The 17664-nt window shown below is 43.3% G+C and overlaps 1 protein-coding gene across 1 annotated transcript in view; it reads right to left on the bottom strand.

Moving 5' to 3' along the window:
* Positions 1-200: 200 nt before the first annotated feature.
* Positions 201-17664, bottom strand: part of AXDND1 (axonemal dynein light chain domain containing 1) — a 19571-nt gene continuing 2107 nt past the window's right edge. Inside the window, exons 4-23 of the mRNA XM_069790726.1 lie at positions 16588-16644; positions 16362-16467; positions 15514-15635; positions 14858-14998; positions 14318-14422; positions 13580-13700; positions 12873-12974; positions 12123-12289; positions 11199-11262; positions 10513-10747; positions 7596-7809; positions 6890-6983; positions 5990-6198; positions 5283-5379; positions 4208-4318; positions 3653-3796; positions 3382-3513; positions 2088-2179; positions 1067-1218; positions 201-318 (exon numbers count right to left, since the gene is read on the bottom strand). Coding sequence (XP_069646827.1) covers positions 314-318; positions 1067-1218; positions 2088-2179; positions 3382-3513; positions 3653-3796; positions 4208-4318; positions 5283-5379; positions 5990-6198; positions 6890-6983; positions 7596-7809; positions 10513-10747; positions 11199-11262; positions 12123-12289; positions 12873-12974; positions 13580-13700; positions 14318-14422; positions 14858-14998; positions 15514-15635; positions 16362-16467; positions 16588-16644 — 2470 coding nt within the window. The 3' untranslated portion in view covers positions 201-313. The remainder of the gene's footprint in view (positions 319-1066; positions 1219-2087; positions 2180-3381; positions 3514-3652; positions 3797-4207; positions 4319-5282; positions 5380-5989; positions 6199-6889; positions 6984-7595; positions 7810-10512; positions 10748-11198; positions 11263-12122; positions 12290-12872; positions 12975-13579; positions 13701-14317; positions 14423-14857; positions 14999-15513; positions 15636-16361; positions 16468-16587; positions 16645-17664) is intronic.

The following is a 17664-nucleotide window of genomic DNA, read 5'->3' as shown; positions in this document are numbered from 1 at the left end:
TACAAGGAAGACGAGCTGTAAAGATACTAGAGCTGTGGGAGGAAGTAGAGGACAAGCAAGACAGATGTGGAAGTGGTAGAGCCAGCTAGAAGAACAGCATAAATGCTGAGATAGCACAGAGATGTTGGGGCTAGTAGGTAAGGAGTAACGGCAGTGGATCGGGGGTGAAACGCTACTATGAATGGGCACTAAGAAACTACTCAGGCATTGCTGTTCTTTAATGTTTGCTTTTTGTGGATCCCTTGGACTGGCCAGAGGTAGAAGCTTTGGGACTTGAGCAGGCCCTGATTTCGGAGATGTTTTCTTGGAAACATTATTCTGAAAGAAAAACAAAACAAAAAACCAAGGTCATTAAAAGTACCACAGAGTAAAAATCTGCCCAAGGTATCATATTCTTAACAAACAAACTATCCTCTCCTGCTTTGATGTCAAAGAGATAAGATACACTGAAGGACTAAGGGAATAAGTTTTAATTCCCATTCTTTATCCTTCTCCACATCTTATATCTGTGTGGATCCAGCTGAGAAAGGACACAAGGAAATGCTTTCATCCACAACATGCGACCTAAGGAACTCCCTGCCACAGCGTATGGGCAAGATCAGTAGGTCAGCAGTGTTCAGACAACTCTTGGAGACAGCAATAATGTCCTGTGCTATGAACACAGAAGGTCTGTGGTCTCTGAGAGTGAAGGGACCTCGAACCTTATTTCTTTTCTACCCCGAGATCAGTGATCCTAAACAGATCTTCTTGACTGTAACAGGGAACACTCACTTACAAGGAAGATGAAGCCAATTACAGTGTTCTCCTAGATATAGACTGTGTCATACGTCAAAATCAAACAAAATTACTTTATTTCAAAACCAGAACATGTTCAGCAGTTCTTTCTGTCCTAATCTAGAGTCATGGTAAAAGCCTTCCCTGGCCTCTGACAAAGAGTGTAGACAAAACCCTAGGATATGCCCAGGCACAGAGGGTCCTGCACTAAATGGGAGATGAATGAAGTGTCCTCAAAGATTGCTTCCCTCTCTGAATCTAGGAGAGCGTTCAGAATATTGGTTCTCCTGACCTTGTCCTTCTTTGTGTGTTGCTTCTGGGATGACTTTCCTCTCTTTCTCCAGCTCACTCTCTAGCTCTTTGATTCTCTGCAGAGCTTCTTCCAGCTTCTCTTCAAGACCTTCAGATCTCTCCTCTGCATTCTGAGCACGGATCTCTGTTTCTCTGAAACACAGAAGCAAAGATAATGTTGAAACCTGAAATCTAAGCAGCTGCTGGCAGGATACCCAAAAGAAAGATTTAGAAAGCTGAAGCGTTCAGTAGGATTGACTGACTCTGTAAAACACATTTATGGTTTCAGAGAAGTGCATTGTTAAAAGATCTATAAGGGACTTCATGGCACATCTATGTAAACCCTGCAAATTGAATTAATTTTAAAACTCAGTGTTTGCTAGGAAAGAGTGAGATGCTAATCTTTATTACACAAGGATAAATACAGAGCACAGACAATTCTATTAGCAAGGCTAATGAGATGGGCTTACCCTGGATAAAGCAAGCTCACAGACAAAACAAGCAGTATGAGGGAATGTAATTCAGAGTGTCCAAGCCTGCTTAAGCATGGAAGAAGTCATTACCAAACACGAACCTTAATGTGGTTCTGCACGGAGCCACTTGGGTGTCCCTTCATTGTGTTCCCCACATTTAGGCACAACATTGCATGGCTGTACCTACTAAGGTCCTGGGCACTAGCAGGCCCTGGAAGTGCACAGCTGCATTTGCATAGCACCCAGCAATGGCTAACAGGACTTGAAGTATTAAGTCTTGCAGAAAACCCATCATGAGTACCTCTGCAAGGTACCTCATAAGTACACAAAACTGAAAATCTGCACACAGATGAAGGACAGCTGACATGGGTCATGTCTTCAAGTAACATACATCACAGTCAATGGCCCAAGACAATCAGAACGGAAGGAACCCCCAAATTAAGCCAACAGATACTGGAGTAAGCAGAACCTTATCAGAGAGCAGAACAGGCACTTGTCTGGGATGAAACCCTGCCCGCCTCATGCCTCCAGCACAAGATCAATACTCACAGGAGCTGCACTTGCAGATGTTCCAGCATTGCCAGGGCTTCAAATTCTTTCTGAGAAAAGGGAGTTGATGACTTGGTGGCAGTCATTGTCCTCTGGTTGGGAAGAGCAAAACCTTCTATAAGTGAACATGAAATCAACAATGCCGCATTTCATCTGCAGCATGTGCCTGGTTTGGTGCTGGTGTCTCAGTGCAGTCACAACACAGACAAGAGCTCTGTATCAGCAAAACATGTACAACCAGAGGCTAGTTCAGGCACTAAACTGATCTTGGCATTAAAAATAGACTGAAATGCTTTTCTCACTCAGACATGAAAGTCTCATTGGCTCATAGTCTTGGGTTGCTGGTGCATTCACTGGGTTACAGAGGTTGGAGATGGCTATAGCCTGACCAGGAACAAAAAACCCAACAAAACAATGTTTAGAGAACTGAAAGAGGCAGCTCCTCACAGGATCCAACAGGCCTAAGTCAGTTTTCTTCATCTGAAGAAGACAACCAGGGCTTTTCTGCAAAAGTAACCGTCAAAGAGCTCCTACTCTAAGCTTTGGAAGGTAACCCTGATTTCCAGGGATTTATTTCTGTAAACCACATCAAAGTCCATAAAAACATGCTCCTGCGTCTCCCACTGTCACTCTGAACTAGTTGCTCACCTCTAAAGCATGAAGGGCAAGGCACACTCAGCAATGCAGCACACTTAAGGAGTGGGACCATCCAGTGACAGTTTGTTAAAGATCCACAATTCCTATACCTCTAGGCTCCACTCTGGATGACTGACTGGCCAGGGAATGACTGCAAGAGGTAGGCCCTATGACTTCTGAAGAGCAACTTTACCAAACAGCACCATCCCAAAGGCAAGTGGAGAAAACAAGGACCTTGGAGGCCAAATCAACCTGACCTTCTTGCTTCCCTGTTGTTGTGGGATCTCCCTGAATCTCTGAACCCTCTTCAACTCCTCTCATGTGCTCAGCACCGAACTATTTTCACCATCCCAGTCTCTGCATATAGTCCTGGTTCAGACTACACACATCACCCATTACCGGTCCCACAAAAGTCCCGGGGCCGTGGCAGTAATGCATGGGTCAGGAGGACAAATTGCAGCTGTAGTAACTGTGCCAATGATTATTTAAAATTGCAAGAAGAGAGGAATCAGAGAGGACACCAGCACGTTGCACTCCCCCAGCAGGTCTGACACAAGTGTTAAATGGGGTCTCATAACAGAGTCTGAGTAGACAGCTAAAACCCAGCTCCAAATGTCTGCCAACAGGCTAACACCATTGGTGTGGTGGAGACTCCTACCCCTGTAACTGACACAATGTCTGACTTCAGAGACTTCAGGTGGATGTTGGAGTCATGTCCTACATATCTGATCATGTCTGCAGTAGCTTCATTATCCTCAGTCAGATAATCCATACCAGCACCTGGCTGCTCCTGAGAGAGAAAAGGAACAAGAAATAGGAGATACCACTAGCCTAGTGGCATTCAAGGCAGCTGTAAGGCCATGTTTCACACTGCATACACTGAGCAATAAATAAAAAGGCCCTGCTGGGAAGTAGCATATTGCAGCTACCTGCATAATAGCAATTTCCTCCTTTCCTTCTAATGTTTCTTCCTCTGTTACAGGTTTCCTACTGCTGTTGGCACCTTCAGCTTCAAGCTTTTCCTGAGTTGAAGAAATTAGAGTATCCTTAAGCTTAAGGTTCAATTGCAATACCTGTAAGGCACCGTAAGAAGGATCAGGAGAGTAGCACGGTCAATTTATCCATCCAAATAACCTAGGCAAAGCTAGCTGGTCTCTGACTTTCTTTGGCACATATTTAGACTTGGACTTCAGCCAGCTAGGAGGGTCCTGAGTATAAATATATTTCAAATCACAAATGAATATGCTAATTACTGAACATGCTTCTGGTTGTGCCTTAGGCTTGCCCTCACAAGGAGCACTGATTTTTAAAGAGTCTACAGTCATAATTTGTCATAGTTCTAGCTGTTGCTTTGAGTGCATGCAGGTCTCCATGTGAAACCTTTCCTCAAACTGAACCATAGCTGCTTCCTTAAGGAAAAGTTTTGAAGCAGACCTTCACTTGAACTGGTTCAACATAGAACAGCAAATGCAGTTTATATATACCTCTGATTCAAAGAGGTTTCTCACTTTTTCTAAATCCAGAAAGGAGACCGGAGTGCCTTTGATCTCTGAAAGGAGAAGACTACATGCCTGAATCCAATTACAGCACTCAGTCTGGGAAGACATAACAGAAAATGATTATTCAGGGATTATTGAGCAGAAAAATAGCTATTGTTATATTCTTTCAGACAGTTAAATCATTCCACCTTTCTGCCTTTATCTGTTCCAGGGACCCATCTGGACCTTTCCATCCTCACCCTACAAAGGAAGACACATTTCTCCAAGCTTTCCATGGCATCTGTCACCAGCTAATCAATCCCACCAACTAATTCCTTCAACAAGCTACTCCTCAGGCCAGTGCAGAACATCTCTCTCACAGCCACTACCCCAGTCCATTTGGGGAAAAATGAGTGTAAATCCTAGGGGTTAATTTTTCACTTGCTAAGGTAACACAGAACAGAAGCACAAGTATTTTCAATCCCTGCAGAGAAGCTTCTTGCATTCCTTGAAGCAAGGCCATTTGCCCTGCGCTCAAGGAAGCCTTGGGCTTCAGGAAGGGTCTACCTCTCGCATTCCTAAAGTGCAGGCAAAGCTCAGCTAAACACTGGCGAAGACAGCAGTAGCAATTAAGAGCTTTACCTGCAAGTGCAGAATAAGGAGGTGGCAGCAGGTAGCTCAGCTGACTGTAAAAAGTTTCAGCTGCATCTGTATACAGGTATATTGCACCAAGTACCTCCAGGAACTCCTAAGCACCACTCAAGTCTGGATGTACATGGCCCTGACAAGCTTTGAACCAGAGGTGAGTCTACTGCCACTCATATGGAATAAATCTCGCAGGAGAGCCCTTACATAGGTACCCTGAAACCGGGTAAGAAAAGTATTAAAACTGAATATGACCTGATCCAGGTTTATCTGCTTTCCAGGACTGCGGAGTCCGCAGGAAACTTCGTGGACCACTGGAGTAGCAGGAGTCTTCCTCCTTGAAACCCTCACATATATTTTTCTTTACCTTTGACAAAGCAAATGCAGTCTCATCTACCCCAGACCTAGACAGCTGGAAACATAGGCACCCTTTTACCTTGATCTTATTCAGCTCCTCCAGCTCAAAATCAGCTTCTGAATCCATCTCAGACCGTTTCTTTCGAACGATTGCATTGACAATCTCATGGCAGCAGCTGCAAAGATGCAGAACATCATTAGCCCTGCAGGAATGCACTCAAATGCTTAGAATGATATGCTCATTTAGGTTGGAAAAGACCCTTCAGTCAGGAGCCCATTGCTGTCAGCGAGGTACAGGAGCTATCTGTAGACCTCTGCACTAGAGAAGTCTCCAGAAGAGCAATCCTCACCTGCCCCACGCACACAATGTCCTCGTGCACAGCTTGTCCACGCCTGCGCTGTACTAACCCACAGAGGACATGTGAGCACAGATCCTGAATCAGGTGGAGGCTTTGCTCCAGGTGACCTGGACTGCAGACTCACTGCCTGTACTGCCCTTACATCCTCTGGAGGTCATCCTCAGAAGTGTGGGCAGACCCCATGCAATGACAGATGCTAGCATGTTTCATAGTAGTACTAGGTATAAAGCTGGCACTGCTGTTCTCTTTAGATGTTCCTATCTCATTAGGCTCCCTACAAATTCCAGTAAGGTCCAGTCAAGACCTAGGAAAAGACCTAAGGACAAACAAATTGACAGGATCTGTCACCATGATCAATCTCTCAGCATGCTGCACATTTCTTCTTGAGAAAAACCCCTTAGAAGAAATTGAAAACCTCTGCTGATACCTGACTATAGAACCAGAGAGTCTGCCCATCTCCACAACCAGCTCTTCAGCTTCATGCTGCAGCTTATGAACCCTCAGGAGTCTGAGCTCCTCATCCATCTCTCTGTCTGATTCTTGCCACTGGTGACATTCCCAGGACAAGCGGCCTGCTGTCATGTGTCTCAGCAAATTCACCAGCCACAGAGTCAGGTTTCTGTGCAGTTCAGTCACCTGCACAAAACATCAGAGCAAATCTAAACCAGTAATAAATGATTGGTCTTGCCAAGTAGTCTGAAGGCAGTTCATTTCACATAAGTCAATGTCCTGACTAATTCAATTTGCAAACTGACCTAATGACAGAAACATTTGGTTTTACCATCTTTTTCTCCCATATTCATTCCCATTAAACACACATCTTTTCCTACTATGGATCTACCCTTCTCCCAGTTCTTGTTTAGGATCATATGCTGCTTAACAGCCATGTGGCACACTCTCGTGTCCAGAATTCAGCAACAAACCAAAAATCACACACGACACTTGCAGAACATTTAAAAAAATGCACAATGAGAGCCTCTAGTCTACAATCCTGGGAGAAAGAAGTAAAACCACAGAGAGCTAGCAGACACAACAGCTCTCTGAACAGGAAATATCAATGTTTTCCAGAGGAAATGCTTGCTAAAGGTGAAACAATAAAACTCTGTTCATGCACTGTATAGGAGACCTTACAGCTATTTTTAGAGGAGTTTTCCTCTGCTCCTTTGGCTGGAAGACAAAAGCCACAACTCAACTCAAACAGGAAAGAAGGCATCAAAAGAAAAACAAGCATTCCTCACAACTGTGCTCTGGCCAGATGGAAATTAAAGGAAAGACTGAATACTAGATATAGTGCTCTTATCCCTAGCAGTTTCAGGCTTGCACTTACTTTTTCGTTAAGATGTGTGGTGTTTTTCTCAACCTCGTTATATATGGACAGAACCCATCGCTGAATCATCTTAAAAAATTCTCTAGGTACCACTCTGAAAAAAAACCAAACACCCAAATCCAGAAACAAAGTTACCTCTAGTGCACCAGACCCCAGGATCTCCTGTCTCAAAGACACCTTTTGCTTCCCAACTCAAGGAAAACAATGTATTTTTAGTACAGCATATGCTGGAAACATGACACAGGCATTTTTGTTAATGCTACAGTTGTGGGCAAGCTTGGCATTTGCAAGTAATCTCTTACACGTACGTTATGCATGTGCTCTGCAAATCATTCATTTCCTGATGATATTTACCAAAGACAATGGAGCAGCACGAGGAAGAATATGCCCCCTCAAATCTGAATGTAAATGAATCACATATTTTGGGGTTTCTTCAAATGTCAAGATTTCCAAAGCAGGTGGCAATTCTGAGGGAGATGGTGATGTTCCATGAGCGATATTGAAGCCACCAACTGTTTCCACGGATATTGCCAAATCAAAGCAAATGAAAGGCAGTCGCCAATCATTTTAACACTTCAGCTGATCACATTTATCCCACTGCCAGTTTCCTGGGCCAGGGTACCCACAAAAGAACATTTCTCTTTTCTTATGAGCGTAGTTTAACATACAAGGGCAGCCCAGACACAATTAACACCTCTGTGCTTACGGGAAATGAGGTTTCTTATCACTCTCAGCTTCATGCAACTGGTTGGAACCTATACAGCTCATCACTGCATCCACCTGGACCAGCCATGCAGGAATCCTGTGATAAAATGCCTGCAGCTCTGCTTCATGCATGCCAGAACCTTGCTTCAGCTTTTGTACCTTGAATAACCAATCTTCCATACTTCTCACCAAGGCTGTCAAAAACCTAGCTGTGCCTGCGGGGGAAGAAAATACGAACCTTTAATTACAATTCTTTTAGCCAACAAAAACAAAGCTGAATTCAAAGAGGGATGCCAAGAGGGATGAACAGTCTATGTGGGAACAGGCTACACTTAGTACTAGGAATGAGCTGCTTAGTAAGCACTAAATTCAAAGTAAGCTGAAAGAAAATGGACTTGATTTGAAGCCCTGATTTCCTTCTTGTCTTGGGATATTTGGCTCCCTCTTTGCATAAAGGCTGAATATAACTCTTTTAAAAACTGCTTTGCAGTTACAACCTGATTCTTCAAAGATGCAGGTGATACAGTATGCACGGATGTGCAAAATACCTGGACAAGGTAGTGAATTACTTGTTCATTCACTCACCTGGCACATGCTGATGGATATTCTCTGTTGGAGAATATGCTTGAAATGTAACAATGCCTGCTTTTGATATCCAGTGTTTGAACTTTCTTTAAACCCTGGTGAGGTCCTGGCCTCCATGACATCTTGTAGCAAAGATGGTATGTTAAGCACATGGTGGTGATAACAATTTTTTTTAACATTTCAATGATTTTGATGCATCGTTTGGTTTCCCCACTGTATGGCTGTGGGGTAGAACCGGTTAACTTCTCCTCTGGACTGGGAGAAGTGCAATGAAGCAGTGTTGGGATGTCCAGACCAGTAGGAAAGGGAGGAGGCTACCCTCCGTGGAGCCTTTCAGAGCACACAATGGGAGCCCCACAACCAGGCATTAGTTTTTAACAACCCAGGAGACCAAGGAGAAGTGGTAGGAATGAAATTAAGTTTTCCTGCCATGCAGCATCAGTTTAAGATGGAATAAAAAAGAGGTGGGTCCCAGGTAGGCGTGGGCTGAGGGAGCACAGTCACTTCTGATCGTTTATGTGTGGTTTGGCCATATTAGCCCTTACGCAGTATTCTGGATCCTTATTGAATATCAGCTTGCTTTGGGAAGGCTGCCTGTGTCATTGCATTTATCTTATAAACTTAATTAAGTCCCCAGAAAAAGAGAAGACCTAACTGGAGCTCACTGGAGAGGTCACTCTAGCCCCAAGTGCCAATTTCAGAGTCAAAAACATCTTATTCTCACAAAGAAGGTATGCTGTGAAGGCTTTAAGAAGTGATCAAGGAAGGCTGAATAAAAGCAAAGACCTTAAGCCAAACCTTATAAATTTCATGTAAGTCCTTTCTTATATCTCCTGTCTAAACCAATGTCACATCTCATTGTTTTCTCTCCATCTCTAATTCTTGTCATCAAATACCAAACCCTTTGTATTTCTGGCACATGCCACTTGAGATCTGGTATCAGATCTTAGAAGATAATAAATACTTCAGGTAACTGAAAAATACTTCAGGTAATTGAGTGCCATTGCCTTGCAGGACAAAATTACCATGGTCTCAGTATTGTCTCTTACCTATTCTTTAAAATCTCTTTCATATTCACTGTTTCTTACCAGAGGTGCAATGTAAAGAGAAGGGATACCTTGTCTTTTCTACTGAAAGGCTATTACATTACAATGCAATAATGAATCCAAGCCATTCAAAATACATTGCCTTGTATGGATCAAGAGAATACATTTCCCGTGGTCCAGTTCCCAAAGCCTTTGTTAAAATAAGCTAAAATCCCCTTTTCTGGACTTTACTGGCTGAAGCAATTTTGGATCAGATGTCTGCACTGTGCTGCTTAGCCCTTTGTTCAGATCATGACTGACTAACTGTTGAGGCTTCTGACAATCTGCTGTTAACTTTTTGCTATGCTGGTGTCCAGCCAATTATGGTCCCGTTCCTTCCTCTTTCTCTCTCTTTCTAATGAGAACTACTGGGAATATTATTTCCTTTAGCTGATTCTTTGAATGGACAGACTTATCGTTCTATCTCATCTCCTTTAGTAGGCTGAAATATAACATGTAGCATAAGATAATGTAGGGAAAAGCACAGGATAACCCTGAGTGAAAGGAGATGACAGTATGAGAAGCAGCTTAGCAAACATGAGTAGCAGTTCCTGACAGCACATGTTCAGTTTAGTTTTAGTCTGCTAAAAGGAAATAACATGATTTTAAAAAAAGAGATGAAACAATTCTGAAATCAGAAATGAGTCAAGGTCTTGCAGAGGCAAAGGTTGAGAAGGTTAGTTGCAAATTACCCAACAATTGTTTATCATCTTACACAGGACATGATAACTTTATATCAGTAAAGAAAACATTTATTTACATACTTTATTATCAGGATAATTCAATATCTAAATTAAGATAACTCTGCATTAGTGATAAGGTAATAAAAAAAGTATTGCCCTCTGAGACAGTGTTATCTGGTTAATGATCTTCAAAGAGATGTTTTACTTTACATTTTAAACAACCATTCTTTCCTTCTACATTTATTTTCTTTTCCATAAATTATCCACAAAATCACAAACCACCCACTCTCCCTCTGAACATAACATGACTTCCCTGCATATCTGCATTGCATGTTCTTTGCACTGTATCACTTTTCAAATCTCAGATATTGTTTATACGTGTGACTGTGAGTCAAGTTTCTTGGGGTTTATCCCTTGAACGCTCCTGATTCCCAGCACATATCTGGGGGTCAGACTTTAGGTTTGGAAAAAGCCAGTACAGATTATGTCAACTGGTCCTTTATTACCTGCTGTTTTCCTAGCATTCCCAAGGAAAGACTGAACTGGAAAATTGGTCATTCCTTACCATTATTTCCACTTATCCTTGTATTGTATTGCTGGTAGAGTTCACATGCTCTTTGGTTTATTTCTTGCAGGGCAGCATGCTGTGGAGGCAATGCTCCAGCAAAATCCCGGTGTCGATTCAGCACAGTTTGTCCCAGCTCCATCCAGTGTTCCTGCAGGCTGGCAGCGCTCCTCAGACTTTCCGTCTTTCTTAGCTGCACCTCCCCTCCATACTGCTGCAGGTCTTCTTTTAGCATCTGAAAGAAAAGTAGCAAGCTTGCCGTGCCCCCAAAAGCTGGACCACCCCTTGGCTGCAACAGAAAGGTGATGGAAATCAGGTAAGAGAAGTGTGTGGAATCCAGGAGCATAAAGATGTCACAGTGAGTAGATAGCACAATAAATTGGAAACTTATTGGTGACAATTCTGAGCCCTTCTATGGATTCATATAATTTATCAGTCACCAGAGCTGTCGGTCAGACAATGCGCAAATGCACGACTAAGTTTAATGCACCGGCTGAACTATGGTATTGGTCAATTGTAACTTCTCATGTGTAGACTCTTAGGTTAAGCTTCAGCACAAAAGATTTGAGCTGATGTGTTTTTGTTCACATTTGTGATGGGCATAGATGCTCACTGAGGCTCAGCTAACGTGTTAATTTGCTGAGCAGATACCACTCAATAATACGTCCAACCCCCCAAAATCTTACATTAATCAAGTTCTTGGTATCTTGCAGGATTTCATCCAGTAGCTTTTCATTCATTGGAGAGGAGCTAAAGCAGAGGGAAAGAAGGGATGAGAGCTGAGAGAAAAAACTCCTTTAGTAGCCAGTGAAAAACCAGGAGTCAAGATATACTCTACACATACCAAGTTTTTGAGACAAATTGTAAATTGAAAGAGAAGTAAAAACCACCAGGCCCTAATCAGAGTTTTTTGGTCTCTCACTCAATGCAACAAAAACACTGGGTGTCAGTTAAGAAAATATGTTACTTCCAGCACAGATGAAAATCAAATTCAAGCACATATTGAAAATTCAGACTTTATTAACTCTATGATTGAAATCTATAAAGTGATGTCTTTCGTTAATGAACACACTGTGTGAATTTCTGCATTTTGTACTTGGATTTATGCTTCGTTTTATTTAACATATCACAAAATGAACTAACAAAAAGCCTGCAAAACATAATCACCTTGACATACAAAATGACTTTGGATTTGAAACCTCATGTCTCTCAGTCTCATTTTGTATCTGTACATGAGAGAATTGAATGCTCTATTGAAGCATCAATGCGTGTGTATTCAAGTTAAAATGAATCAAACTATATAGAAGAATTCTGTTATAGCAATGACAGCTGCAAAAAGGACACTGTGGTTCACAGCAGGAGGGTACAATGCTTGCTCCGCTGAATTCAACCACAAACCTACAGCATCTTTGGAGTTACTGTTAGGGACCCAATTATCAAAACACATGTGTTGAGGAGAAAAGTAGGGCAGTGAGGGATGTGCAAATTGCACCAAACCTCACTGCACCTGAGAGTCAGTGCACGCTTTGCACTGGGCCGGTGAGACCTACTGTCACAAGGCAAAGGTTGAGGGTGCTGACTGTTACCCCCAGTCCCTCTGGGCCACTCACAAGTCACTGCAATGGAAGTACTGAAGCCGCTTGTTGAGGCTGCTGCAGACAATTTGCAGTTTCCCCTGGCTGGACTCCTCGGAACGCTCTATTTCTGCTCCAATGCAACCCAACCTCTCCCTGAACTGCTCAGTCTCTTCCTGCAGATCAGCCAGGTCTCCCGTGTCCTGCAGGGGTTGGGCAAGAGAGTGGGAAAAGGGACTGTTGTGATTATTTTGATCCAAGTCAGAGGAATTCTCCCTTTGCCCTAGCTATTTTGAGATATGTACGTATCGGAGATATGGGAAATGTCTGTAATTCCACAGCACAGCCCTCACAAAACTTTTGAGACAGGTCTAGGGTGGCTCACCTCCCTGGGCATGCCAGAACTGAGCGCTTGACTCCTTGTTGCTCGTATGCTACCGCTAGACCGTGCAGCCCCATACCTATGAGGCCAAAATTGCACTAGCCTGGATCTGTTTTGGTTTTATGGAGAAGAAATGGGGAGAGCGAAAAAAGCCACAAAGAAAAAGGGGAAATGGAAAAAAAAAAGAAGAGTTTGAGGTAGAGAAAAGGGGACATGAATTAAAGAGAAAGGGAAGCAGAGAGTGAACTAATTCAAATTGTAATGCTCATTGGAAACTAGACCAAGATTTGAAACTTCAGATAACAGCCAAAGTACCCAATGCTTTACTGAGAACCATAGAGCTACATAAACCATCCCTACACACACTTTGAACAGGTAGCTATCAATCACAGGCAGGGCCCTACCTTTGAGGCCAAGAGGACTATGAAATGCTTGAGAATGCTGGTCAGTGTCTTCCCACTAACATGGAGCCTGCGGACCAATGTGAGCTGGTTTCTGTCTGCTATCTGGAAAAAACCGCTTTATTATTTGCCCTGTTTTCTTCTGAGAGGAGAGGCATCTGACAATAATGTGGGAGCTTTACCATCAGTGAAATGGAGATCAAGTGGTTGAGTCCACTTTCCTTACAAATAAACTTCTGATCTCCCAGACAGACCCAGAAGTTCTGCTAACAGATTTTAAACTTGAATGGGGTAAAGTTTCACAAACAAGGGGGACACACAAACAAGGAAACACAGAATTAATGAAGAATGATACTTTGTGAGGAAGTGTGAGGAATCTGGGTACAATATTCTAAATTATGGGGAAATAGGAAACTTTTTAGTCAAGTCTATCTCTGAATGGAAATACTCATTTCACAGAAGTTCTTCCTGCAGAGAACCTGGAGATCTGTACCAAAAATGCTGTGTGAATCAACTGGTTTCCATTTAAAAAAAAAACCCACATGTGAAACACAACATACCTCAGGAAATCAGGTCAGGGCAGGTATGACATGTTACTACCCGATCGTATTAAATAAAAACCTTCTTTGGGATTAAATCTGCCCTTGAAACAAGACTTCTGGCTGTGATGTTTCATATCTTGCAGCGTATCACTGATCTCCTGCACCTACCTTCAGAGCCAGGTCGTATGCAGCTGAGCTCCAAATGTCTCTCTCTTGAGCTAGCAGCAGAACCTGCTCTTCCAGTCGTCTTCTCTGTAACTCGTATAACTCCCGATACTCTTCCAAAAGGCTAGAAGAAGGGAAAGACAATGAAATATGTGCACCTGTGTTTCTCATTCACATTTACTGTCTTTCTCCCAATTCCTGAAGCTTTTCTTAGACATTTCCTCTTCCTCCCTCACAGCCTGTAAATTCACAGGTCCTTTTCCCTGAGCCCCTACAACACCTTTCTGTTTTTTCCATTGTGCATTTCCGATCAGTATGAATACAAATCTCTCTAAGTGAATCCGTTTGCCTAAGCACTCGCTACAACTCTGACAACAGCCACCTAAATCCTTGATTTCTTAGGTATCTGAGGATGTCCGCAGGCCCTCAGAAGTTCAGAGCTGCAAGCTCTGCTAGACTACAAAGAGTTCACCAGCTGTGAATATGGGGTGAAGAAAAGGAAATACCAGCACCTGAGCAACAAATGCAACTTTCATGTCTTAAACCTAGAAAAGTTTTGAACAGCTTTCAGGCCTTTTCAGGAGTTTAGGATTTATAGTAAAATAATGGCATTTGTCATAAACAGCCAAGTTCTCTTCCTCAGAAGGAAATCAGTCCTCATCTCTCCTTCCCAACGACCCCAAGAAAATGATACCAGCACATTGCAGAAATCTCCCAAACTCAACTTTGAAAGCAACTTACTTTGCATTCGCCTTGGCCTCCTGCATGGCTGCAGCTAGCTCCTCTTGAGCTTCTTCTGCTTCTTTGGTCACCTTGTGGTCATGCTCTCGTACCTCACGCAGCTCGCTGAAACAGCAGGGAATGGTCTTAATGCAACTTAACCCAACCCAAAGGCCTCTACTCTGGCAAGCACAGACTGGTGGGCCCTACACTATCCTGCAAGGCTGTCTTCCTCCAACAGAATCATCTCATTGTACAGGTGAAAGGCATCTTGAAGACCTCCTCTTCCAGTGCACACACATTGCTCCAACAATCCCTTTCTGTAATCCCCCACCAATGAACCTCCAGTGCGCTAAGGAAAGGAGGTAGCTTTGACATTATTTGGCACTAAGAGGGTGCAGTGAGAGCATGAGGAGGCTCAAGTGTGGTCCCTATAGCTCTGCTTCAAATCATAACACTGTCTTCCTGCTCCTATGGGAGGAAGATTAGAAAACCAAACAAAATCAATGGACTAAGCCTAGGGCATAGAGGTAATTTCTTAGGATCAGGCAGGAGTCAGACCTGGCCAGCTGTCCAACAGATTCTTTAAAATAGAGTAGTTCTTCTGTAATATGTCTGTCGACCAACTGCTGTGCCATCATTTTTTTGTAGAGGGTCTTCATCTGTTCAGGAATCCGCTCCAGGAGACCCACATACCTCTGTCTGCAGGTCAAATGAGTAAAAAAGGGTATTTACCTGAGAGTGCAGATCTCTCTTCTGCCATCTGAAGACCCTTTCCTTTCATGGCACAGGCAGCTATCTAGAAGGCAATCTTTTGAGTGTTTGGACTGGGGATTTTAAACACTCCAGAACAATTTAATTGCCACAAATAGTGGTAATCTGAGCATGGGAACCCTGGCCGTGAGGGAAGTACCAGCTATTCTGTGTGAAAACTTCCACTGAATGTCACACCAATAAGGTGCCCACGCTGTCAGGTGTGGTGACAGTGCCACCGACTTCAAGCTCCAGGTTACCTAACAGAGGCTCAATTAGCCCTGATTGTTAACTAGGTGGGGAAATCCTATTTCACTCCTGACATCAGCCCCCATGCCAATTACATCTCAACAGGCTAGATTTGCTGGGCAAGAACATCAGGAACGATCTGCAATAGCTAATGCTACTCCTGAGAGGACACTGCCATAAATCAAGAGGGGGATTAAGGGTTGGCTAACGATGACCTGAGCTTTGAAAGCAGCTGTCCTCTCTCCACGCAGTCCACGCTGACCTGCCGAATCAGCTCATGAAAAACGATGTTGTAGATGTTCTGCTCTGCCTTCATCAGCTCCAGCATGTTGTGCAGCTGGCAAAACAGGCAAGAACAATCACAGCCTTGCGCAGCCTGGCCAGCCTATTCCTTTAACAACAGATTAGGATAGATCTCTCATTTCTTCTGAAGCAGGCTTCCCTTTGAGGACAAAACACTACTAAAGGTAGAAAGGGGAAGGGAAAGAGCCATCCTGCATACATTCACAGGTTCATTGTCAAACATGTTATGCACTATCATGACTACCCTCCCATCAACATCCATGGGAGCTTCTCTGCTAGTTCCATCTGGAGTTCCTGCTGAGGCAATGCTCTACGCTTTTCAAAACTCCTTCCCCATCACCATGCAAGAATAACAGAAAATGAGGCAAAGCAAGGTTCTTTGACAGCTGCTTTTTTGGTGTATGAAGGTTTCCAGTGGCCCATTTTGTAACACAGCAGCCTATCTCCCAACAAAGAGATGAGACAGCTACTGCTTTCATTCCTCTATAGTAATTACGCCAAATGCATTTGTTTCTAGCATTTTTGCCAGAAAAGTAACTTCCTACACCAGCAAGCTAACTGTTCTTTGTGGATCAGACAAAGATGAAGAGATGCTCGGGAGAGGAAACCCATGGTTATTACACGACCTACAGTCAGCTGGCTTAGGCAGAAACTAGCTTCTAGCAGGCAGCTTAAGCACAACAGGGATAAACACTAGGGAAAACAAGATGTTATTTTTCTGGGTACAAGAAAGTTATCCAGGTACAAGCGAGTTATCCACCTGTGAAGGTCCTGTTACTCTGATTAGCTTGTCTACTCCAGCTTTTTCCAACATGCTGTCCATCACCTCCATCAGCTGGATGACCTCTAACCTCCCAGAAGGTTTCCTGACAGACCAGAAAGAGACACATCATCACTCTATATAGCATATTATGATATTTTCCCAGGAAATGAAATTCAAACAGCTGGTTTTTTCCAACAACAACTTCATGCAGGATGGTACTTACACAGATGGGAACAGCCGTAGTTTCTTTTCACGGTCTTCAAGCAGCGTTGTGTATTTACTGAAATGAACACAAATGTTAGAACTCGATTACACAGCAATCCTTCCAGTGCTAGCTAAGGGATCCTGCACTCTCCTTCAATCTCTTTGTCTCTATGCAAGCTGATGAAGGTTGGAGAGGCAGAGAAGGCTCTACAGGGTCACTCTTCAGTGAGAGCATCCAGAACCAAATGTGAGAACTGGACATCCTGCAGCTGTTCCCCCGGCTGGAGCTCCTTCTTCTTGCCACTAATGACAGAAATCTTGTAGGAACCTTCTCCCTTTAAGACCTCTCATGGTACTTGGCTAAGAAATGATCAATGGGTTTAAAAGTTACTGGTAGGGCCAGAAAAACACCACATATCCACATCACAGCCACCCAGAGGCTGATCACAGGACACCATTGAAATAATAAGATAACGTTCTGTTACATCATGTTGGCAAAGAAGCTGTGAGGATGTCACTCCTAATCTTAGTATTTTAATCCTTGAACAATGAGAAAGAACCTCCTTTAAATTTATTAAGTTGTCTGCAGAGATCAAGGGGAGTCTCAGTAGTCTCTCCCAAAAGCCTTTTTTGGGCAAGGCTTAGTAAACTCAATTCAAAACTCACAGCCTGAAAAACTGGGGGGTGGGGGCAAGGAGAGATCACAAACCAAAAAAACCCCCACCCCAGAGTGGTCAGATTGAAGATGCTAGCAGGTCTATACAAGCGTAAAGTGAGAGTAAGTGAGAGTAAGAGCTACCGTGAGCCTGTCCAACTTTGTGGTGCAAAGCAATTCCAAAAGAAAAACAGAGAAACTAATCAAAATTAAAAAAAAAAAAAAAAAAGCAGCAGCAGCAAAAAAACTTCCAAAAGTTGCCTCAAGGGATCAAAGCAGACTTCAGCTTCTACATTAATGTCCAAGTACTGAAACCCCCCTGAGAAGCAGTACAAGTGTACAGGAAATTCTCTATTAGCCACCCCAGAGCAGCAGGGACAAAGAAAAGGAGGGCCACCTTGCTCTGTAGGGTTAACTGCAGCCTGGTCACTAGCATGGGAT

Source organism: Haliaeetus albicilla, chromosome 8 (assembly GCF_947461875.1).
Source record: "Haliaeetus albicilla chromosome 8, bHalAlb1.1, whole genome shotgun sequence".
NCBI classification, from domain to species: domain Eukaryota; kingdom Metazoa; phylum Chordata; class Aves; order Accipitriformes; family Accipitridae; genus Haliaeetus; species Haliaeetus albicilla.
The sequence above is the reverse complement of the archived record's forward strand: the minus strand, read 5'-3'. Positions and strand labels throughout refer to the sequence as shown.